We start from the raw sequence: 24,327 nt of genomic DNA, 5'->3' as shown, positions 1-24,327 counted from the left end.
CGTGAGATTATGTGACAGGACATATATATAGGTGGCATCCTGGTTCATCATGGGCTCATCTACACACAGTGCTTTCTAGGCCCAAGTCTAGAAAAGTCTGAGCACTTTTCCCACTTCCTTCACTTTCCCCAGGAAAATCCACTCTTTGATGCTGAATCAGAACAAACAGCAATCTGGGTTTTCTGCTGATCGCAGAAAGCGTTAAAGAATGGAGAGTGGAACTGTGGATGGGTGCGAGAAAGCTACCTCAGCAGCATCCTTGTGCGGTGTCGCCCGGCCGAGGAGAGGGGCAGAGAATTGACTCTCCTCTCCAGGCCAGGCTTGACCCAGGGGTAGAGCTGTGTGGTTCCGCCCTCTAAAAAAAGTGTCGCCCAATGTGGTCAGCCCCCCTGCCCCCTAGCTATGCTAGTGGGGTTTTCACAGGGAAAGTGGAGGGGCAAATAAAATAAAATAGTACTCGGGCAAAGACTGGAAAAGTGCAAACCTGTGCCTAGAAAGTCCGGAGGAAAATGAGTGTGGATGATCCCTATGTTGATAGGGATGCTGTGCAATTTGAGATGAAACCGAGATGGTGAACTGCTGTGGTATGTGATAAGAATACATTGAGAAGACACCTGGGATTAGTCACCAGCAATTTATCTCAGCATCTCAGCTACCAAGCAAGTTGTGTCTCCATCTAACATTCCAAAGCCTTGAGCCGTTGCTCAGGTGTCCATTAAACCATAGTAACAGCAATAACATTTCTGTACCAGAAACTGCATTGCCTCACTGTTAGGAGTCTTGCAGCACACTGTTAAGTAGGGAAGCGCTATTATCTCCTTTCTGCAGACCAGGACATCCTGGGAATTTGCAGTGGGAGGAGGAAACTGAATCTTTGTCAAAAGCAGGGGCGCAGCTGCCCCCCATCAAGTAAATCAATAAAGATAGTTAACTAACTGAGGTTCTGCACCACCACCCTCAAGATAAATCCTGGCTGCGCCCATGGTCAAAAGACTTGGCAGTCATTAAAAAAAGCAGATTTAACATTAAGGTTGTACTCTCTCTAGAACATAAGTTCCACTGAACTTATGGTAGAGCTTGCTTCCAAGTGAACACGCGTAGGATTGTGCTCTTAAGTCTTCCCTTGATATTAAATTTTGCTTTAACCGTCTCATGATAATTAATACACAAACTTTGTACAACATGTGGATCCTTATATTACCCTACAGGTTGCTAAATTCCTAACAGCCGTCCTCTCGTACAAGAGACGGAATGGAATGTTAGCCGATTATTGATAGTTATAAGAATTTTCTATTATGACATCAGATATTGATTTTAGCGTAGTGCCTAAATCTTAATCTTAAATTTTTCTTTTGAATTGCTAATATCTGTCCTTGTGAGCTGTGAATTGTGTTATATTACTGGTGGCTTGTACGAGTCCACTGTTTTATTTGATTTGTTTTGTTGTGTTGTGCTTTATGATGGGCGTAAAGCCGAATAAACATTTTCGTTTCGTTTGTACAACAAAATGGAGTAAGCCTACATGCACACTACCTTGAACTCCTATAAAGAAGGGTAAATATAACAAGTCATTAAAAAGTAATAAAACCACGCAGGAAATATTTTTATTTTCATATGGGACGTAAGGCTACCTTTCAGTTATAAAGTGTTTGAAGAGTTTTGTAATTCAAGTCTACTAAATTTATAGATAATATGAATTGGTTGTTGTTATTTGCATTTGTTAAATCACTTTATACAGAAGTCGTAAGGCAAGTTAAAATACCAATAAAACTGGACATGTCTAAAATATAGGCAGGCTTCTTCTTATTTGTTGTTTCTGGTTAGAAAACAAATGGCAAGATGCTATGAATGAAAATGCATTCTTAGGAAGTGGTAGAACATTTGCAAAAGACTTTTTGGACACAGATTACGCAAGAAGACATTCCAGTCTAGCAAAGAGAATTTCAGTTCTGGAGAACTGGGCTCAAACACTGTCTGAGATGGATAGCTTTGTGCAGGGGTCAGCAAACTTATTCAGTAGGGGGCCAATCCACTGTCCCTCAGACCTTAAGGGGAGCCAGACTATATTTTGAAGAAGAAAAAGAACGAATTCCTATGCCCCACAAATAACCCAGAGATGCATTTTAAATAAAAGCACACATTCTACTCATGTAAAAACACACGGATTCCCGGACTGTCCGTGGGCCAGATTTAGAAGGTGATTGGGCCAGATCTGGCCCCCGGGCCTTAGTTTGCCTACCCATGGCTTTGAGGCTAGTGGGTGATTTACAGAGCAATCTTAACCCTCACATTTGCTGGCTGGAAAGGGCTAGGATGGGGTGGAGATGCCTTTCTGCAGGAAGAGAAGATCTTCATCAGCATGGGGTGTATATGCCAGAGAGGCCCTTGCTATACCTGTGAAAAGTTCTATGGGCACCAATTTAGCATTAATAGCTTTTTTGTCGACAGCAACCAGTCAGCCCTGAAACGGGGCGTTCTGGGGATGGAGCAGAGACAACCTAAAACCCCTTCATTCTTCTGTAAATCTCCAGGATCAGGCTCATCATCTATACTCGCATCAACTACACGCCACCCAAATTGATTTTACAAAATGGAAATCGGCTTGGGGGGTGGGGTGGGGAGAGAAATAAGTTTTATTCCCCTACCTCCCAGCCGGGTCACTGTGAGATGGCACCACTCTGGAAGCAGTGGACAATCCATGCTTTCACTCCTTTTCAACCCATCCAATTCAGAAATGCTCAGCCCAGTTGCAAGGCTACACGCTCGCCATGGGAGAAAGCTCCGTCCAATTCACGACTTCTGAGTAGGCATGCATAGGGTTGCACAGTTTCAATACATAAATCACGTGAGAAATGTAGCCTTCCTAAAATGACTTCTTAATAGTGCTTGGGGTTCTGAGAAAACAAATGAAGACAAGCAAGGCAGCTGTTTGTGACGCAAGCTCTTGCCTTGTGCTACTGCAGCGGAAAAGGAGCCAGGGGCAGGTATGATTCAGCTGAACGAAAATGGTTCTTTCTGCATTACGGAGGATCATAGCTGTCAACCGTCCCTTATTTGGTGGGAAAGTCCCTTATCCCAGCCCTGTGTCCCGCTGCTGTCCCTTATTGATGATGTCCCTTAAATTTTCCGGGTTTCAAAGGAAGCAGCTCCTCTCCCTCCCTCCGTGCCGGCCAAGGAGGAGGGAGGCTCCAACTGTGTTGCTTGGCTGCGTTGCTCACCCAATAAGGAGTCTAAGAATGACTGGGGGGGTGGAGCTTGCATGCCTTGTGCCGATCAAATCGGCCGCGTTGCCTGGGGACTTGCTTTGCTCAGCACTTCCCAGCGGAGAGGTGACGGTGGTTTCCCTTGCTGCATCCCCTTTGCCGGGTTGCTGCGCTGTGGGAACCACCGCTTGAGGCTTCGTTTGGCTGCTGGCTGGGCTTTCTGCCTTTGGCTCAGAGGGGCTCAGAAGTTGAACATACCTGTGCTTGGAAAATTCCTTATTTTGGCTGCTGGTCCCTTATTTTCGAGGCTGCTGGTCCCTTATTTTCAAATCTGTAAGTTGGCAGCTATGCGGAGGATATCTCTGCAATGTGGCTCTGCAGATCTAGTATGAGCAGGTGTTCCTCGGACGACCCTAAGTTCTCTTTGCTAAAAGAACACTTTTGCTTTCTCCCAACAGATGTACGAGACATTTCACAATTCCATTTTAAGGCCTAAATATAGAGGCTCACGGCTTGTCAAAGTGAGGTATGTAAAACCACGGTCCAAAGACATGGCAAAAATCTTCTCTCCTCTGAATTGCAGGGGAATGGAATGATCGATCCTTAGGGTCTCTTCCAACTCTACAATTCTGTGATTCTCCTGTGACTCAGCCAGCAGGTGGATTTCCCTGTGTGTGTGTGTGTGTGTGTGTGTGTGTATGTAACTAACTAACTAAACATTAAGAGCCAGTGTGGTGTAGTGATTAAGAGCGGTGGACTCGTAATCTGGTGAACCGGGTTCGCTTCCCTGCTCCTCCACATGCAGCTGCTGGGTGACCTTGGGCCAGTCACACTTCTCTGAAGTCTCTCAGCCCCACTCACCTCACAGAGTGTTTGTTGTGGGGGAGGAAGGGAAAGGAGAATGTTAGCCGCTTTGAGACTCCTTCAGGTACTGATAAAGCGGGATATCAAATCCAAACTCTTCCTCTTCTTCTTCTAAGTTGGTTGCCTGGATTCCACCAAGCTGCTCCTGATACAGTTCTCTACACCTCTTAGCAGAATGGTACAGGTGACCACAGTATGTTGGGCCAAGGTAGCTCATCCCAGTGTCCTTTTCATCTGTATTGGCTCTCTGAATCATCTTGCCACTTGTATGAGTACAGATGTGTGGTAGAAAGGTTATAAACTGCTCGTCTGGATCCACCTTGAATGGTATCTTTCTGCAGGATCCCACACCACCAGAGCCTTAGGAGGACTGCACTGTAACAATTGTCAGCTTTAGGTATCTTTGGAAATTATTTGCCTTGGAAATGAAATGACTTAACTTGCCTTAGTGTACCAGACTGGAAAGCTTACGCTCCTTTCTGCAATAATTTGTAAAAGACCGCTTCACAAGTCTTTGGGGGTCATCAGTAAAACAAGGCAGGATGGCTAAATCCACAAAGCACATGTAATGCTGGTGAGTGCGATAACACAGAGCTTCACCGTCACACCTAGTTTGACACTGAAGCCACCTAGCAGGTTGATAACATAGGTGATATTTCAGCTGGGGAATTTACCCTATGCCTCCTCCCTGTTCAGCCCATATGAACCTAATCATTGCAACCTCTCCTCTTGACATATTATTCCTGAGAGGTACCTAGTTTTTCCAGTTTGTGCTGTAACACAGATGAACATTTTTAATTTCTAAGTCTGGAGTATTTCCACATTTCCCCAAAGCTGCCAGTAGGGCAGTGGGCAGTTCTTTTGACAGTAGTTCAAAGTGTGTTCAAAAGCTTTTAGATATTTGTTCGGTGTAAACATGTCCTTGTGACCCAACAGCCTCACTCCTGTCCCTTTTAAATTTATCCCAGGGATTTGAAATGTCTTAACTTGTAATGCCAGTAAAGGTATTTGTATTGTATTGTATTGTCCTATCTGAACGTAGCAAATATGTGCTACATAGACTTGGTGGCCAGGAAACTAAGACTAGCCCAAGCTTCTAAGACAGGCTCTCTGTGGCAACACAGCTTTTCCTCCGTGTAATATGCAAAGCAGCCCATATTGTTTGCTGGCATATTCTTCAGGAATACAGTGGTACCTCTGGTTGTGAACGGGATCCGTTCCGGAGGCCTGTTCGCAACATGAAAAGGGCGCAACCTGAAGCACCGTATCTGCGCAGGTGTGTGCCATGATTTGGTGCTTGTGCGCATGCTCGGAGAGCGATTTAGCGCTTCTGTGCATGCGCGAGCGGTGAAACCCGGAAGTAATCCTTTTTGGTACTTCTGGGTCACCGCGGGACGTAACCTGAAAGAACGTAACATGAAGCAAATGTAACATGAGGTATGACTGTAGAGGATGTAGTTAAATGTGCATTGCATTCCAGATCATGAATCTGGGCACTGTATTTTAATTGGCAGCTCTTTGATTAAAATCAGTTTTATTCTCAGATGTTTATAAACTCCCGAGCTCCTTACACTGGCAGCATAATTCCCCATGACCCTCCCCGCACCCCCAATCCACTGAACATATACCAGGAAGGCACAGCTGTGTACCTTTCCTTGTTCCTTCTTTTCAAAGCAGCAGCCTAGCGGGCATTGGCAGAGCACTTTCCATAAGCCCTTAATAGCTATATTTGACAGGTCATTTCTGTGTCACCCGCAGGTGGAAATGCGTCCTGGATGGAAATGCATAGATTTCATTTGCATTAACACAGTCAGCCATGGACATTAAGGGCTTTGACTGTGGCAGGTGAAGAAAGCAATGTCTGAACGCTCCCTCCCCATGGACTGCACAGGATCAACTTAACTCTGGTTGCCAGCTTTGAGAAGGGGAGGGTATCTGGCTGTACTTCTTCAGCAGGCTGTGCCCCCCCCCCATTTATTTGTCTTCCTGTGAGTTTATGACACTGTTCCTCAATGAGTTGTTTTTTTTAAAATAGGGCTTCCCTTCGAAATCAATTCCACCTTCTGTGACTCTGCAACAACGAACGTTCACCCTGTACTCAGATTGATTTGCTTGTGGGGCGTTTATAAATTTCCTGCTAATCATTCAGCACTCTCGGGTGAATTTCCCTGCTACTTCCATAACAGCCCAAAGTCTTTTTTTAAAGGATGTTTTTAAAAGGTGTCATTGCAACACCTTAGGGCGACAGAGCACTTTAATCCACTTTAATTGTACAAGCCTAGATTTACCAGCTGTTGCTCGAGTCTGCAGCGTGCAGCTATGTGAGGTCATCTGTAGACTGACAAATGAATAGTGGGATTATTTTAGCTTTCTCTTTCACTTGATGACAGTACCATTCTAGCAGCACTGGCCATTGACCTAAAGCAGGGATGGGCAATTTCTGGTTTCCACCCAATCCTTGCCTGCCAGGGGGTCCAAACTGACCCATGAGGCCATTTTCCTCAAACCACGCCCACCTGTCCATCAGGGGGACATCAGTTGATGCGCGGGAGGGAGGGTTCAAACTTGGTGGAATCTTCTTCACCTGTGCAAAGCGGTCAGCAGAACTGCACTCTTTGCTCAGCCTAAGCTGGAGGCTTAAAGAACAGCACAGGTCTGTTTGGAAAAAGGCATTCAAACAGCCAAGCACTACACTTTGAAGTCCCAACTGCTGGAGCGTCAAAGTGCAGCATCACTTGATGCCAGCAGGACATCAAGGGATTTGACAGGTGGGTCAAAGTTTGGCCCTCCTGGGGTGGGGAGATAAGGATCTGGTCCGCCAGCCATAAAAGGTTCCTCGCCCCTGATCTGAAGAAAAGGAAGAACTGACGAAGCAATTTCCATCGGCTAATGCTTGCAGAGTTCAGGGTGAAGGAAAGGAAGGGTGGAGAGAAAGAGAAAGAGAAAGAGAAAGAGAAAGAGAAAGAGAAAGAGAAAGAGAAAGAGAAAGAGAAAGAGAAAGAGAAAGATAAAGAGAGAAAGAGAAAGAGAAAGAGAAAGAGAAAGAGAAAGAGAAAGAGAACTTTGAGGTTTTGCTTGCCTGCTCGCTGATCACTCCTAGTGTCCCTACATTTGCAGCCTAAAACACACACTTTGGGAAGCAAAATGTTACAACTTTTGCTTGTGCACACTGGTTCTGTCTGTTTGAAAGATCAGGAAGAAAAGGAAAAGGAGCAGCTTTACTCTAAACCTTGCTCCTTTTTGAATTTGCAAGAAATTGAATGCAATTTAGAAGGTATCTTCAAGAGTTTGTTGACCTAGTTCTTCCCAGCTGTTTGCCTAAAATCCAGCTGCTCTTCTCTCTGAGATGCAAAGGATACCTTCTTGTGGCTTGAGCGCATCAAATGTATCATTGGTGCAGATTTCTGATGGTGTGTGAGTGGTTTCTTCGCATCAGTTCATATAGCTATTATTAAGGTGAAAGAACTGCAGGTAATTTTACCCTCAGGATCACTGCCATATGAAAGAGTTTCTCCGGGACAAAATACCCAAGCATTGCATGCTGAAATCATACTAAAAAACCAGTTCTTCAGGATGCAGAAACTCGCAGTGTTATCTTCTCGGAGAAACTTTCACAAGATCATTTTACAACATTTGTCTAGGAAGATCGCTGTATGGTGACTCAACTCAATAATGGTTGGATTGGGACAGAACTAGAATTTATAAACAACACTAAACACCTGCATACAGAGTCCTTAATAACATTTAGCACAACACACCTTGTGTCCTGGTGTCATCACACTGAGTGGTTCATCAAGTCTCACAGTGACCAGTGAGATGGTTATGGCCAGTGCTTTTTCCCCCTAAAAAAAATGTTTAGGGGTACTTTAATTTTGACTCAAGAAAATCACCTTTTTATAATTCAAATAGGGAAAAAGAAATACAGTCATACCTCGGGTTACAGATACTTCAGGTTGCGTTTTTTCAGGTTACGGACGCGCCAAACCCTGAAGTACCAGAATGGGTTACTTCCAGGTTTCGGCGGTCGCGCATGCACAGAAGCGCTAAATCATGCTTTGTGCATGCGCAGAAGTGCCGCATCGCAACCCGCGCATGTGCAGATGCAGCACTGCGGGTTGCGAATGCTGCGGGTTGTGAACGTGCCTCCCACACGGATCACATTCGCAACCCGAGCATCCACTGTACAGTAAATGGTCAAAAGTACAAAGATTCACAAAATGTTTAGGGGTATGCGTCCCCCCCAGAAAAAAAGGACTGGTTATGGGACACCAGAAAGCAGGGCCAGGGCTCAAAAGCGCTCTCCCTTCCTGTGGTCTCCAGAAAGTCATATTCAGGAGCATTGCTGTGGAAGCAGAGCAGAGCCATTGATAGTCTTCTCCTCCGTGAGTTTGTCCAATTTTAAAGCCATCTAAGTTGGCGGCCACCACTGTCTCCCAGGGGAACAAGTTCCATAGTTTAACTATGTGGTGTGTAGACATTGATAGCCTCCATGAATCTGCCAAATCCCTTTCTGAGATCAACACTACATCTTTGTAGCAAACGCCATCATTTATGCGCTGTGCGAAGTACTTTCTCTTGACTGAATCTTCCAACATTCAACGTCATTGGATGACTTGGGGCTCTTATTATGAGAGAGGGGGGGAAACTCCTCTCTCCACACACACAAACGCACACGCCCCCTCAAATACGAGGCATAATTTTATATACCTCTGTCTTATATACCTTACCGCTTTTCCTAAGCTAAAAAACCTCAAATGTTGCAAGCTTTCCTCCTGTATCATTTTGTCTGCCCTTTCTTGCACATTTTCCAGCTCGACGGTATCCTTTTTGAGGTGAAGCAATAAGAAATAGACATAATATTCCAAGCACATGTGTGTCTCTTAACAGTTTAAACGTTGCATTTTCTCCCAAAGAATTCTAGGAACTGTAGTTTGGTGAAAATGCTAACAGATCTCTTAGAGATTCTTAACCCCTCACTGGATTACCGTATTTTTCGCTCTATAAGACGCACCAGACCACAAGATGCACCTAGTTTTTTGAGGAGGAAAACAAGAAAAAAAATATCCCAAATCTCAGAAGCCAGAACAGCAAGAGGGATCACTGCGCAGTGAAAGCAGCAATCCCTCTTGCAGTTCTGGCTTCTGTGATAGCTGCACAGCCTACATTCACTCCATAAGACACACACACATTTCCCCTTACTTTTTAGGAGGGAAAATGTGAGTCTTATAGAGCAAAAAATACGGTAGTTTCTTAATGTTCCCAGGGAATGACCATTAAAACGGTTTAAGCCTGTACTGTTGGTATGCTTTTAGGCAATTTTCAGTCAACATTTCTTTAAGTGCAGTAGTACCTCAGGTTACATACGCTTCAGGTTACAGACTCCGCTAACCCAGAAATAGTGCTTCAGGTTAAGAACTTTGCTTCAGGATGAGAACAGAAATCGTGCTCCGGCGGTGCGGCGGCAGCAGGAGGCCCCATTAGCTAAAGTGGTGCTTCAGATTAAGAACAGTTTCAGGTTAAGTACGGACCTCCGGAACAAATTAAGTACTTAACCCGAGGTACCACTGTATTTCTTTTTTAACTTACTCAATGCGGCCAACATCTTTGAGTGGATGACAGATTTGCTGAATCTTATCCCTGAGAAGGAGCTTGCCTCAAAACATTACAGGAAGAAAAAATACAGCCTTATTTCCGCACAGTTGATATTTCCTTTCCCCCTCTCTCTTGAATTATTTTTACCCAATACAAGTCGCTTTTCTGCAGTGGCATATAGAGCAGAAATAGAATGTTAGTTTGGTGATTAACTGTATCATGTGAGTAAACGGTTGGTAACATTATATTGCCAAGAAAGGGTGATTGCATCCATCTTTACGATACATTATTTCGAGTGAGTTATTAAAGGGTGAGACAGCGTATTGCAGTGTTTGAAGAGGTGTGTCTCCAGACTAATTTAATTTGTATGTTTGGCGCAGCTCAGGAAGAAAGGACGGGTTTGGGGTGAGGAGAGGGAACGTGCAGCATGATACCCATTAAACAGCCAATAAGATAATGACTCGTGTGTAGATTTAGTCATAATATTTAATATAATAGTATGATGGCCAATGGTACAGAAATCCACCTTTGGGAGTACATATTTGGAGCCATATTTTACACTCCATAAAATCAGAACTGTGCTTTACAACGGGTTGGTTCCCATGACTTCCAGCAGAACATGTGAACCTTCTCCATGGGAATGCATTCTGCTGGTAAAAGGTAAAGGTAAAGGGACCCCTGACCTTTAGGTCCAGTCTCGGATGACTCTGGGGTTGCGGCGCTCATCTCTCTTTATTGGCCAAGGGAACCGGCATACTGCTTCCAGGTCATGTGGCCAGCATGACTACGAACCAGAGCAGTGCATGGCAATGCCATTTACCTTCCCGCTGGAGTGATACCTATTTATCTACTTGCACTTCGTGCTTTCGAACTGCTAGGTTGGCAGGAGCAGGGGCCGAGCAACGGGAGCTCACCCCGTCGCTGGGATTCGAACCGCAGACCTTCTGATTGGCAAGCCCTAGGCTCTGTGGTTTAACCCACAGCACCACCCGCATCCCTAAATAGAAGAAGAGTTTGGATTTGATACCCTTCTTTATCACTACCCTAAGGAGTCTCAAGCTTAAATGGCAGCTCTTTCTGAGATGATTTTGAGAGCTTATTCACACATAGACAAGGGGCAGGTGGGGCTTGTCAACCTGGGAAGGCAGCTCATCCAGGAGAAGGAAAACTGATCCTAAACCTCTGCTGCCTTGTGGGAAAACTTCAGGAGAAGAAAAGGCTAAGGAGTAAACCCTACACACATCTTGAGTGGAGTCCATAAGACGGTTGGGCACCTTGTATGTCTCCTTCAGGCAACTCCTGCAGCCAAGTTGGTGCCAAACATCTTATTCTGGTTTCCTTTGGACTACACCAGAAAGGTTGTCAACTGGGCAGCCCATGGCCATCATACACACTGCCGAGGCCTGTGCTCTGGGGAGGTCACTTTGGTGCTGCTAATGCCGCGGTTTGACTTCTCCCCTGGAGGCACACTCCATTGTCTCTTGAGACAGATGGATGCCAACAATGCGCACATGCAATTCATTATTTGGTATCCAGCCAATGTGCGGGGAACTGTCAACAGGTCTCCTGCTGATAGCTCCTTTTTAATGCTAAGATGCTAAAGCTGATTCCCGAGCACAAACTTTGCTCTCTTAAGAAACAGATTTATTCTATAAGGGGGGAAGCCGTGTTCATGGTTATCGATGAACGAAACTTGCCCATTCGGATTCAGAATGGAGTAGGTCTTTCTGGTCATTTTTGGGGGGAGAGGTCAGGCTTTTTCTGCCACTTCTACACAGCTGAAGAAGATTCAAGCTGTGGAGCCAGACCTCTCGTCTACCGGTTATGTCCTGCCTCATTTTCCTGTACAGTGGACTCTCGGGTTGTGAACGTGATCCGTGCGGGAGGCACATTCGCAACCTGCAGCGTTCGCAACCCACAGCACTGCATCTGTGCACTCGCGGGTCGCGATTTGACGCTTCTGTGCATTCGCAAAGCGCAATTTGGTGGTTCTGTGCATGTGCAAGCGCCAAAACCCAGAAGTAACCCATTCTGGTACTTCCGGGTTCGGTGCGGTGCGCAAGCCGAAAACACACAACCTGAAGCATCTGTAACCCGAGGTATGACTGTACTTAAAAACTTGTGATGAGTTGTGGGAGAGTTTCTGAGCTCTGAAACTTTTGCAAGCTCTCTCAACTGCTAGTTGATAACTTTGGAGATGTGTGGGAATGGCGAAGAAGAAGAAATTACGGGAGAAGGCCAATACTGTGCCATGACAGGCTCACCTGGAATTTGGAAGGTGGGCTGGGCTCAATTCGTAATGGCTCAATGATTTGTTTCTGAACACCCCCGTTCTGAGGTTATACTCACTCGGTATTCTTGATGGGAAGGGTTGCCTTGGTCCAATAAAAGCTTGTTGTTTCCTGTGTGCTTTCCTCTTTCCATTTTGCTTCATTGAAAATTGCCTTGGTGAGGGTGTGTAAACAGAAGCAGTTGCTTTTCTCCTCCTCCTACCTGAATCATCCAGTGCTGGCACAAATACAGTTTGTGGTTTCACAAATTTGCATGCTGCAACCACCTTTGGGTGGGGTGAATAAGCCAAAACAGAGGAGGAGACGCAAGGAGACAGTCTTTAAGCGGAGTACTATGCAAGCTTCATTAATTTCATTGGGGATTACTCATTGTCTTCACAAGTGTATTGATACTGTTCAGCAGCAATTAGTGGGTTCCAGCTATTCTTTTCTATAACATTTAACCATGATGGGCATGAACAGAAATAAAAGTCATTGAAAAGGCTGCTATACCAAATCTGATAGTGATATGCAGAGATAGCTACTCCCTCCCCTGGCAACTTGCTGATACATATTTGAGAAAGTTCAATGCTCTAATGGTGATACATAAATGCTGCCCCAATGTGCTTATATATGGGAAGGAGAAATTGCTTGGTGGCTTAAGTGTAAGATGATCTCTCAGGGAATATAAGTCCTTACTCTTACATTTGCTTTAGGAAATAATTTCACATGGTTTAGCTCTCCATCTGTCAAATGAATATAGCAAATAACTGTCCACTGTTTTATAGAAATTGTTGCCGTCCCCTCAGAAAGCATTCCAGTCTCAAGACTTGAAGCAAATGATTTATGGCTGGAATTTACTGTACATCAATAGGTGTATTGCCTTGTGTGCAATCCGTATGTTCTCTGAAATATGGTTACATGCTGTAGAATGCATCCAAATATACATAATTTAAGCAGTGAGCATGCTATGGAATTACACTGTTTTAGTCAGATATATAACCCTCTTTTAATCAGGGAAAGGGATGCGGGTGGCGCTGTGGGTTAAACCACAGAGCCTAGGGCTTGCCGATCAGAAGGTCGGCGGTTCAAATCCCCGCTCCCGTTGTTCGGTCCCTGCTCCTGCTTACCTAGCAGTTCGAAAGCACGTCAAAGTGCAAGTAGATAAATAGGTACCGCTCCGGCGGGAAGGTAAACGGTGTTTCCGTGCGCTGCTCTGGTTCGCCAGAAGCGGCTTAGTCATGCTGGCCACATGACCCAGAAGCTGTCTGCGGACAAACGCCAGCTCCCTCAGCCTATAGAGCGAGATGAGCGCGCAACCCCAGAGTCGGTCACAACTGGACCTAATGGTCAGGGATCCCTTTACCTTTACTAATCAGGGAAAACCCATTCCTCTTGGCCAAATGTGAAGATGTACACAGCAATGAGTTCATATGACAGTCATGAAGGCACCTCACACCTCCCTTGAGCTGTTTGTTATCAGTTTAAAGGAACTTACCGGGATGTTTTAATTTAAAAACAAATGATTACTAAGGTCAACTTACAAGGTGCTTGGTGTGTGTGTGTGCATAGCAAAAAGGTGAACAGCTTGGGGAAAGGGTTAGATTGAACTAAGAGGAAATAAGCACTGGATTCAGAAGCAAGTACATCCATCCATTGGGAGAAAGGGGGACAGGGAGAAGTTTTTCTGTCTCTCCCGTAATACAAGAACCAGGTGCCATCTAATGATGCTGAACGCTCAGGACAGACAAAAGAAAGCACTTCTTCACAGAGTATATTAAACTATGGTGTTCTCTCCCACAAGATGCAGTGAGATGTCTAGGGATTGTCCATGCGCTGGTCTGAGTGGTTTTGCCTTTGCCCTGCCACTTTCTCATGGAATGCCCACTCTTTAGTGCTAAATCAGAACAAACAGCAGTCCATGATTGCCCTTTGTTCCGATTCAGCGCTAAAGAGTGGGTTTTTCTGGTGGGCAGTGGCAGGGCAAATGGAGGTGTGGGTGAGGCCTGAGGGGTAAATTACAGTGCCCAGATTCTTTTGAAAGAGAGAGAAATGCTTTGAATATGCTTTAGAGGTGTAGTGTGGACACAGCTCATAAACCAGTCGGTTAGTTTTTGTGTGTGCTTTGGTTCTCTTTCAGCCCAGACACAGGTGGAGTGATTGCACAAGTCGTGCTGATGTTTCTCTTCTCTTCTACTGATAACACGGCACTACGGATGGCAGTTGACAAGATTTTGCAGGAGAGGTTGAAGATGTATCCCGGGTCTGCTCGCATCAACCTCCCCTCTTCCACCCTCACAGGCAAGTGCCTTGAGTTTTTTTTACCATTGATCGAGCTTTCTCTCCCAGGGCTTGTTATATTTATCATGTTGTACTCCTACTCAACCTTGCCAGCTTCATTTTTGTTTTTAAGAGCAAGTTTTGTAAGCTAAATGTACTGGGAACTGTAGGTCTTAATATCAACCAAGCAACATATTTTCTATTTTAGGCATATCATATTGTGAATCATAGTTCTGATTGATTTTTTAAATAAGTTATTCTACAGTGCTGATATATCTGATGGTAGATTGTCACTTAAAATACCTGTTTTCTCTCACTCACTTTCGATATTTTGGTTGGTCCTAATAGATTCTGGAGGGACGTGGGTGGCGCTGGGGGTTAAACCACAGAGCTTAGGGCTTGCTGATCAGAAGGTTGGCGGTTTGAATCCCCGTGACAGGGTGAGCTCCCATTGTCCAGTCCCTGCTCCTGCCAACCTAGCAGTTCGAAAGCACGAAGTGCAAGTAGATAAATAGGTACCGCTTCAGCGGGAAGGTAAACGGCGTTTCCGTGTGCTGCTCTGGTTCGCCAGAAGTGGCTTAGTCATGCTGGCCACATGACTCAGAAGCTGTACACTGGCTCCCTCGGCCAATAAAGTGAGATGAGCACTGCAACCCCAGAGTCGGCCTCGACTGGACCTAAAGGTCAGGGGTCCCTTTACCTTTACCTAGTAGATTCTGGATTTTTTTTCAAACTTTGTGAAAGTGATTTTGCATAGTTAAGAACATACCCCTAATACTCTACTCAGGCCTTTCCCAGGATCTGATTCTTCGCCCCTTAAGCTGATGGGTCACTCTCTGGAATCAGACGCCTCTTGTGGATCTGACTCAATGGTCTGCAACCCACTGAGACCCTCCCCTTGGTCTTCCAGTGCTAACTCTCTGAGCTCCTCCCACTCTCCCCCCAGATCTAACCACCCCCTTCATGACACTTCCATGGGACTCATGTCAGTTCTAGTGCATAGTTCACCGAGGGCACCTGCTGAACCTTGCTATTACCCCATAACTTTAAAAAATAAATTATATTTATTACATTTTTCCTCCATCATGGAACCCAAGACAGGGTACAAATGGTTCCCATCCCTATAGGAATGGAGTGAGCAGCTAATTTCAGCCTGCTTCAGTCTCCCTGGTGCCCAGTCATAGGTCTGATCTGCCCTATGTTTTTGCATATATATATTTTTAAAAGGATGCATGAAAAATCCATAGTTAAATTATATGCACTTTTACATAAAATACACATTTTTAAAAAATATAAAATATGCACTTCTTAGTGTTTTCCATGCGTTCATCCGGGGAATACCTGTTTTGTACACATATTTTATGTAAAAAACATATGCATGTGTGCATGTTTTCTGCATGAAATCTGTGCTGCAATATTCAGAGAAGTATCTGATCCCATCCGGAGCACCTTGGGATCCACAGGAGCATCAAATCCAGCTTCCAAGAAATGCATCGCCCCCTGCTGCCTCCTTGGCAGCTGCCCCCTTGCTGCCTCTACAGCAGCCTCTTGCCAAATAGGTTGTCTCCCCCCATCCCTAGGGGGGAAGTGGCAGGGGCTGCCCTTTGGGGTCTCATGTAACAGTAAATGCAATATGTGATTTAATGTGGAACTATTAAATGTATAAATAGTTGCTGCAGGCCCTCCTGCACATATTATTTTTTTAAAAAAACCACACCACACCATGGTGGGCTGCAAGGGGGAGACTAATCCCCCCCCCGTATTTTTTGCAATGGGAGCAAATGGCGCTAATAGGAGTTTTCCTCTCAATGTAAATAGCAGTGACGGGCAATTTTTGTCAGGATTCCAGCAGGAGGGGGTGCTTTAAAGCAGGGGTAGGCAACCTAAGGCCCACCAGCCCACGAGCCACCCACGAAACGAGCCACCCATTTGGCGAGTCCCCACGCACTGCGCTAAACCAGCACAGTGTGGGGACTTGCTTTCACAGTGCCGGAAATCACACCTACTCAGACGCCAGAAATCGCAGGCGCGGGATCCGGTCCATGGAGGCATCTCCAGTGGAGTGAACTGGCCCAGGCAAGGTAAACCTTGCTGACCCCTGGTTTAAAGTCTCCCTTCCTGTTTGCCACATCCCAGGTCTTGCTCTTGTTCTGGGATACCTTATGCCATTTAGTTGCACTAAAACCCCATGCACATTAAATAGGGCCAGCTCACCCATGAGACAAGGTGAGGCAACCACCTCAGGTGGCAATATCCATAGGGGCAGCAGATCCGGGTGTCAATTTTTCTCTCCCCCCCCCCTCGTTTCTGCTGTAGAGCTTTGCTCACCCCTTCTCCCCTGGCGGGGAGGGAAGCACCATTTTGTGGTTCGCCTCTGGTGCCAAAATGTCTCGGGCCGGCCCTGACTTAAATGCATTAAAGCATTTCACATCAGCCTACTTTGATGCTAACCAATAATGGACTTAATTGCTCTAAGCACTTAATAAACAAGCAACGAAGGATGGTCTTAAGTCTTTGTGTTTACTTTCTAAATGGGTAAAAGAAGCTGAAGTTAAGCATGGCCAGTGCTGGCATTTTCCAAAGCTGGATACAGTGGTACCTCGGGTTACATACGCTTCAGGTTACATACGCTTCAGGTTACAGACTCCACTAACCCAGAAATAGTACCTCGGGTTAAGAACTTTGCTTCAGGATGAGAACAGAAATCGTGCTCCAGTGGTGCGGCAGCAGCAGAAGGCCCCATTAGCTAAAGTGGTGCTTCAGGTTAAGAACAGTTTCAGGTTAAGAACGGTCCTCCAGAACGAATTAAGTATGTAACCAGAGGTACCACTGTACTTGCTAAGGCCAGGTGATCTGTAAAGGATCTTCTTGGCCAAGATCTCCACAATTTCACGTAACATAAAACCAAGGGGAAGGCGGGGCCTGAATCATGTCGCTTGTCTATCCCATAGCTGTCAACTTTCACATTTGAAAATAAGGGATCAGCCGCCTCGAAAATAAGGGATCAGCAGCCTCACCTGTCCCAGGGACAGTCTACGGGATATCTAACAATCCGGGATAGCAGCAGGAAGCAGCGGGAAACAGCGCTTGATAAGGGAATTTTCCACAAAAAATGGGAAGGTTGACAGCTATGGTCTATCCATTGACTCTTCCTGCTAGCCCTCTTCTCAAATCCTGAAGCTACTGCCGACGATACACAGTGCATTAACGAAACGCTCTTCCAGGCAAAGCATAAATCAACAAAACCGAATCAAGAAATAAGTTCCTTCTTTGATGAAAGCTATGGAATAATATTTTGAACGAATGCACGTGTTCAGAAATGTGGCATACACTCCAAATTAATCAGAATGAGATTCGGCTGCTGTAGCCTTCCTGTCTGACAGTGTTTCAAAACATCCTGTCTCTTCTCTGCTGCCTTTATCTTCTTCCCAGTAGACTAGCTGTAAATTGGTTTTGGGGTTTAGTGATAGTTTCAGTGCCTTGTAGATCTCTCTCTTCTCACAATGAAGGAAGAGAAAATAAGACCCCAGCCAACTTCTGAACGGCTCAAAATATTGCTGGCTTTTTTAAAAAAAGAAGAAAAGAAACAAAAGCTCTTAAATAACAAACAAGGGAAAGAGCTTCTTTTCTCCCCCGCCCCCTTCATAAGATCCTGCTTGGGTGCCATGCTGATCGCTATCTGACCTGAATTGCTACCAACTGTGTCATCGCATTTTTCTCTCAAGGCATGTGCTTGTTATCTCACACATCTCTGCTGGCACAGAAGTGGGAGCAACCTGGAGGGGGATAGTGAAATTCGCATTGGAATGCGGACAACCAGTCTCCTAACTCTTATGACTACTGCTTTGCCAGGCACAGTGGAAGCTGTTAATCTGGGATTGCTGGTGTGCACCGATCCCATGGCATTCCACAGCTGATGAAGGTTGGGGAAATCAGGAGACAGGATGGCTAGCAAGGCCCTTAGACTGCTGTTGTGCAAACATGGCACCACTGTGAAGGTGGAGCCTAAGTGATATTAATCCATAGTTCTGAATGATACCAACTTCCTCTGTTAGGGCTTATCCTCACTTACCTTTAGACCTGCTCTTTCCAGGCACAGGTCTATGCTTCAAAGCTGCATGTCCGAACGCCCTTTCCTTTGCTCTGGAGCCTTCACCACGAAAACCCGCTCTTTTAGCTGAATCATAAAGGTAAAGGGTAAAGGGACCCCTGACCATTAGGTCCAGTCGCGAACGACTCTGGGGTTGCGGTGTCATCTTGCTTTATTGGCCAAGGGAGCTGGTGTACAGCTTCTGGGTCATGTGGCCAGCATGACTAAGCTGCTTCTGGCAAACCAGAGCAGCACGGAATAGATCCTGTTCGTAACCAGGTGTACCACTGTATAGTGCTCAGAATTCTGTGGCGAGAAAAATGTGTTTCGAATGAACTTTAAAGGTATAGTGTGTATGGAGCCTTTCCCATCCCCAGTTACTGATAAATGTGCCTGTTTGTAGCAGCAACAATATAAGGTGTGATTCAGCCCAGCCAAAAGTTAAGCTCTTTTTAAGCCTGAAATATCCCAGGCAGAGATAAACACATGCCTTTATCTCCTATTGGAATCAATAACACTTTAAAGTGCAGGGTTATAGCCAACTAAGGGCTTATCCACACTTAGCTCTTGGCCTGCGCATTCCAGGCACAGGTGCTTTAAAGTTTATAGTGTCTGAGCAATCTTTCTTTTGCCCTGCAGCTTTCCTCACAAAAACCTGCTCTTTAAAGCTAAAGTGCAACAAACAGCAGTTCAGGTTTTCCACTGATGGTCGCTTGCTCCAATTCAGTGCTGAAGGGAGCATTTTCGCAGGGAAAGCTCTGGCTCACAAACGAGTGCTTGGGCACAGAGCTTTAAAGTGCAGACCATCCCTGGAAAATGAGGAGGAAGTGTGGGTGAGCCCTAAATTCCCCTCAGAGTAGACTCACCGAAATCAGTCGGGCCTAGGTTGATGAGCTTAAGGAAATCAGCCCTGAGTGCTCACTGGAAGGACAGATCTTGAAGCTGAGGCTCCAAGACTTTGGCCACCTCATGAGAAGAGAAGACTCCCTGGAAAAGACCCTGATGTTGGGAAAGATGGAGGGCACAAGGAGAAGGGGACGACAGAGGACGAGATGGCTGGACAGTGTTCTCGAAGCTACCAGCATGAGTTTGACCAAACTGCGGGAGGCAGTGGAAGACAGGAGTGCCTGGCGTGCTCTGGTCCAGAGGGTCACGAAGAGTTGGACACGACAAAACGACTAAACAACAACAGGTTGATGAGGCCCACTTTCTTAAATGGGTCTACTATGAGTAGGACTAATATTGGCTACAACCCTTATTCTGTGAACTGCCCTGAGATCCAGTGGCGTAGCGTGGGTTGTCAGCACCCGGGGCAAGGCAAGTAATTTGCGCCCCATAACCCGTGGATTTGCGCCCCCGAACCCTAACCCCCAGATGTTGCGCCCGGTGCGGCCGGCCCCCCCTGCACCCCCCACGCTACGCTACTGCTGAGATCTTATGGTGAAGGGCAGTCTATATATCCAATAAATAAATAATAAAATGAATGAATAAACAAGCCCACAATCTCTGTCTTAGAACTGAGTCTACAAACTGACTTTATGACTACAACATCTAGGCTGTTTTTTTCCTGGAATTATCTTACCACCTCCTGCTTTGTGTAACATCTTTCCTGGTAAAGACTTCTGGAGAACTCAAATGCTGGTCACATTATTGTGACTTTTTGGTCAATCCTAGTGAATGTATTGCCCAGTTGCAAACTCTGGATTCCGCCTCCTTATGAACCAACATGGCTACCTTTGCTTTTTAAGGTTCCAGTTACAGATAGGTAGCCGTGTTGGTCTGCCATAGTCAAAATAAAGAAATTCCTTCCAGTAGCACCTTAAAGACCAACTAAGTTAGTTCTTGGTATGAGCTTTCGTGTGCATGCACTGTGTATCTGAAGAAGTGTGCATGCACACGAAAGCTCATACCAAGAACTAACTTAGTTGGTCTTTAAGGTGCTACTGGAAGGAATTTCTTTATTTTGCTTTTTAAGTGATTTAAAATTATTTTAACTTTGGCAGAAGTATTAAACGTTTTAATATTCCAAGTAAATGACAGGTTTTCATAGCACCATAGGTTTCGTCAGGAGTTGTTTTGGTCTTGCCAAAGATGTGGACACGTGAGGGTTAATCTGTGTCCCAAGGGTGTGCTATTGAGGAAATTGTCCTAGTGTGGGTGATTGTGTAGTTTTTCCTTTCTTTTTCCTAAGCATTTCCGTTGTTTGCAATTATCACTACACATTATGTGGGTGAAAAGTCTGTTATGACTCCAGCATTCCCCAACCAGACACATCACCCATATAATGGGTGGTGATAATTTCTACACATAAGTTAGAGTGTGTCTACACTGGTCGTGGTTGTTGTGGTTGTTTTTTTTAAGTGAGTATGTTCCAGAGACTAAACTTACTAGCTCAAACTGTATGAGCATGAGACACTGGTTAGAACTTCATGACAAGGTGCTTCATCTGAATAAGTTAGCACCCATAAATGAAGTGCTTATGTATGTATGTATGTATGTATGTATGTATGAATGCATGTATTCCTAGAAGCAAATTTACTTGCCATTTGTGTCATGAGCCTCTTTATTCCTCTGTTGATCTGCGGAACAAGTACTACCATAGTCTTAGATTATCTATCAGGGACCAGCAGAATCTCTGTGTAAAACTGGGCTGTGATCCAAAATTGGGGGCTTATCCACATACCTGTGCTTTCCAGGTATGGTCCGTGTCCATGCACCCATTTTTTCACCCCCAAGCTTTCCCTGCGAAAACCCACTCTTGAAGCTCAATTGGAGCAGACATCAATCCATGGAAAACCCGAATTGCTGTTTGTTGCACTTTAGCTTTAAAGAGCAGGGTTTCGTGGGGAAAGCTTTGGGGGCAAAAAAAAGGGTGTTTGGACAAGGAACTTTAACATACAGAAATGTGCCTGGAAAGAGCAGGGAATAGGTAAGTGTGGATAAGCCCTGAATTCTACACCCTTAAGCATAAAGATTCATTACATGAAATATTTTCTTGTTTCCCCTATGACCTAAGAAAAATTGGATAGGAATGATATAAAAGGTAAAGGGACCCCGACCATTAGGTCCAGTTGCGAATGACTCTGGGGTTGCGGCGCTCATCTCGCTTTACTGGCCGAGGGATCCGGCATTCAGGTTCTGGGTCATGTGGCCAGCATGACTAAGCTGCTTCTGGCGAACCAGAGCAGCGCACGGAAGCGCCGTTTACCTTCCCGCCAGAGTGGTACCTATTTATCTACTTGCACTTTGACGTGCTTTCGAACTGCTAGGTTGGCAGGAGCAGGGACCGAGCAATGGGAGCTCACCCAATCGCAGGGATTCGAACTGCTGACCTTCTGATTGGCAAGCCCTAGGCTCTGTGGTTTAGACCACAGCGCCACCCGCATCCTTTCAGGAATGAAGGTTGCCGCCACCTGTCTATCCAACGTGTTGCAGGCCCCCTTGACCACTCCCCGTGTGGGGAGCTGGTACACCTCTGCTCTCGCTCGCCCGCCCAAGGGGTCCTGGCCGAGGGGCCAGCCCTGGGGTGCGGCACGGCAACACTGACCACGCCGACCTGTCACCCAGCTGTCAAGGGCAGCTACCTGGTTGATCCTGCCAGTAGCATATGCTTGTCTCAAAGATTAAGCCATTCATGTCTAAGTACACACGGGCCTTACAGTGAAACTACGAATGGCTCAATAAATCAGTTATGGTTCCTTTGATCGCTCCCACCGTTCCTAGGAATGATATAAGTGCTTTTAAAAATGAGATTCATGTCTGATATGGGAACATTTGTTTCCGCAACTGCAACAACAAAATGTTTTAAAGGAATCCTTAGAGGCCTGCCCTAAATAAACTGGCAATCAGTTCAATCATAAAAAAAAATCACCTAAATCTGCAACAACTTGGGTGGCACTATTCCTGCAGTTCCGCAGCACCACCTAGTCCTGTTTTATTGGATTAATGTCATTTGTTGATGTCTGAGGAAGTGGACAAGGTGTTTGGAGTAGTGCAGCCTATTAACTGTTGCTCAACTTTCGCCGCTCCTAGCCAATAACCTGCTCCTGTAGGAGATTGATTATCTGGCTTCATTTCCATTGGGTTTCTGTTCTGGGTTGGCCTGGATACAGACTTGGTTTCTCTGATGGATGACCTGTACTGGGACTAGGGAGTGTGACTCTTCTAATTCTCCTGGACCTCTAAGTGTTTTTCAGTGCTGGGGTAACGTCTCTGAGTGAAGCTGTCTGGGATCAAAATTGGGGGCAACGTATTTCATCGGCTCCACTTCTACAGTGGTGCCTCGCAAGACGAAATTAATGCGTTCCGCAAGTCTCTTCGTCTTGCGGTTTTTTCGTCTTGCGATGCATTGGCTGGCAGGCGGGAGCGAAGCGTTCGCTGCCGACCCCCAGCATTTTAAAATCTCCCCGGGACAGCGGAGACTTCTCTGCTGTCCCGGGGCGATTTTAAAATGCTGGTGGGCGGGAGCGAAGCCTCCGCTGTCCCGGGGAGATTTTAAAATGCTGGGAGTCGCTCCCGCCCGCCAGCATTTTAAGATCGCCCGGGGCAGCGGAGACTTCTCTGCTGTTCCGGGGAGATTTTAAAATGCTGGGGGTCGGCAGCGAACGCTTCGCTCCCGCCCGCCAGCATTTTAAGATCGCCCGGGGCAGCGGAGACTTCTCTGCTGTCCCGGGGAGATTTTAAAATGCTGGGGGTCGGCAGCGAACGCTTCGCTCCCGCCCGCCAGCATTTTAAGATCGCCCGGGGCAGCGGAGAAGTCTCCGCTGTCCTGGAAAGGCAGGCAGGGGGGAGCAGGACCTCTTCTGAAGGCCGGCTGTGGGCGAAAGTCTTTGCTCCCGACCGCCAGCAATTTAAAACAGGTCCCCGGAGATTTCCCTATGGGCTTTCGTCTTGCGAAGCAAGCCCATAGGGAAATTCGTCTTGCGAAGCGCCTCCAAAACAGAAAACCCTTTCGTCTTGCGGGTTTTCCGTCTTGCGAGGCATTCGTCTTGCGGGGTACCACTGTACTGTGCTTGGAAGTGGCTCCACCAAGATATTGGACAGGATCTTTCCCAGCACGGTTACCGTATTTTCCGGTGTATAAGACTACATTTTTTCCTAATTTTTTGAAGTTTAAAATAAGGCATCTTCTTATACACGGATAGTGCATAATGAATTTTCTTGAGTCACTGAAAAATATGGTATATGAAATCTTTTTACTTGCATATACCCCATATTAAACTGCAGACCTTATGCATTCAAGCCATCAAATCATGTGCCCTATCACTCATTTCTCTCTCTCCACCCTAATCTTCCTGGTGTCAAATTTTATGAAGTCCCATTCTCTTTACTAGACACACTCTCCCCTCCCTGCCTCACACACATTCAGCAACGCTGCCTAGCTTACAGATCTTCAGCACCTACATATCTCCTGCACAAATAAAGCCTGTGCTGTCTCTCTCTTCTGGCTCCTGCACACCCCTCTCATCTCAGCCTACTTTATAAAGGGCAACAGGGACAAGTAAAAGATTTACCGCATTTTTCACTCTTTAAGATGCACCAGACCATAAGACGCACCTAGTTTTTGGAGGAGGAAAACAGGGAAAAAAATATTCTGAATCCCAGAAGCCAGGACAGCAAGAGGGATCTGACTTCTGGGATAGACACTTGCTGTTCTGGCTTCTGGGATAGCCGCGTGCAGCCTCTTCAGGGCAGCGGGATGAAGGCGCCCCCTGCCCTCAAGAGGCTTCCTGTGGCTAAGCCAGAAGCCAGGATAGCAAGAGGGATCGCTGTGCAGCAATCCCGCTTGCTGTCCTGGCTTATGGGATAGCCGTGTGCAGCCTCTCCCGGGCAGTGGGAGGAAGGCTCCCCTAAGAGCCGTGCTCCCTTTAAAGAGCGCATGGAGTGTGTGTGTGGCTCTTGGGGGCTTTTCCCCAAGGAGGGAAAGCCCCCAAGAACTGCACACACGCTCCACGGGGCTCTTTAAAGGGAGCACTGAGCAGAGCTCCATAAGACGCAACCACCTTTCCCCTTACTTTTTAGGAGGGGA

At 46.0% G+C, this 24,327-nt stretch overlaps 1 protein-coding gene and 1 long non-coding RNA gene across 2 annotated transcripts in view; one reads left to right on the top strand and one right to left on the bottom strand.

Moving 5' to 3' along the window:
- Positions 1–24,327, bottom strand: part of LOC308571473 — a 351,060-nt gene that overhangs the window by 208,035 nt on the left and 118,698 nt on the right. The gene's annotated exons all lie outside the window — the stretch shown is intronic.
- LOC308571146 (transmembrane protease serine 11E-like) overlaps positions 1–24,327 on the top strand; it is a 67,775-nt gene that overhangs the window by 30,406 nt on the left and 13,042 nt on the right. The window contains exons 4-5 of the mRNA XM_081166592.1: positions 3,662–3,729; positions 14,070–14,230. Coding sequence (XP_081022718.1) covers positions 3,662–3,729; positions 14,070–14,230 — 229 coding nt within the window. The remainder of the gene's footprint in view (positions 1–3,661; positions 3,730–14,069; positions 14,231–24,327) is intronic.

Source organism: Podarcis bocagei (assembly GCF_964188305.1).
Source record: "Podarcis bocagei genome assembly, chromosome: 13".
NCBI classification, from domain to species: domain Eukaryota; kingdom Metazoa; phylum Chordata; class Lepidosauria; order Squamata; family Lacertidae; genus Podarcis; species Podarcis bocagei.
The sequence above is the reverse complement of the archived record's forward strand: the minus strand, read 5'-3'. Positions and strand labels throughout refer to the sequence as shown.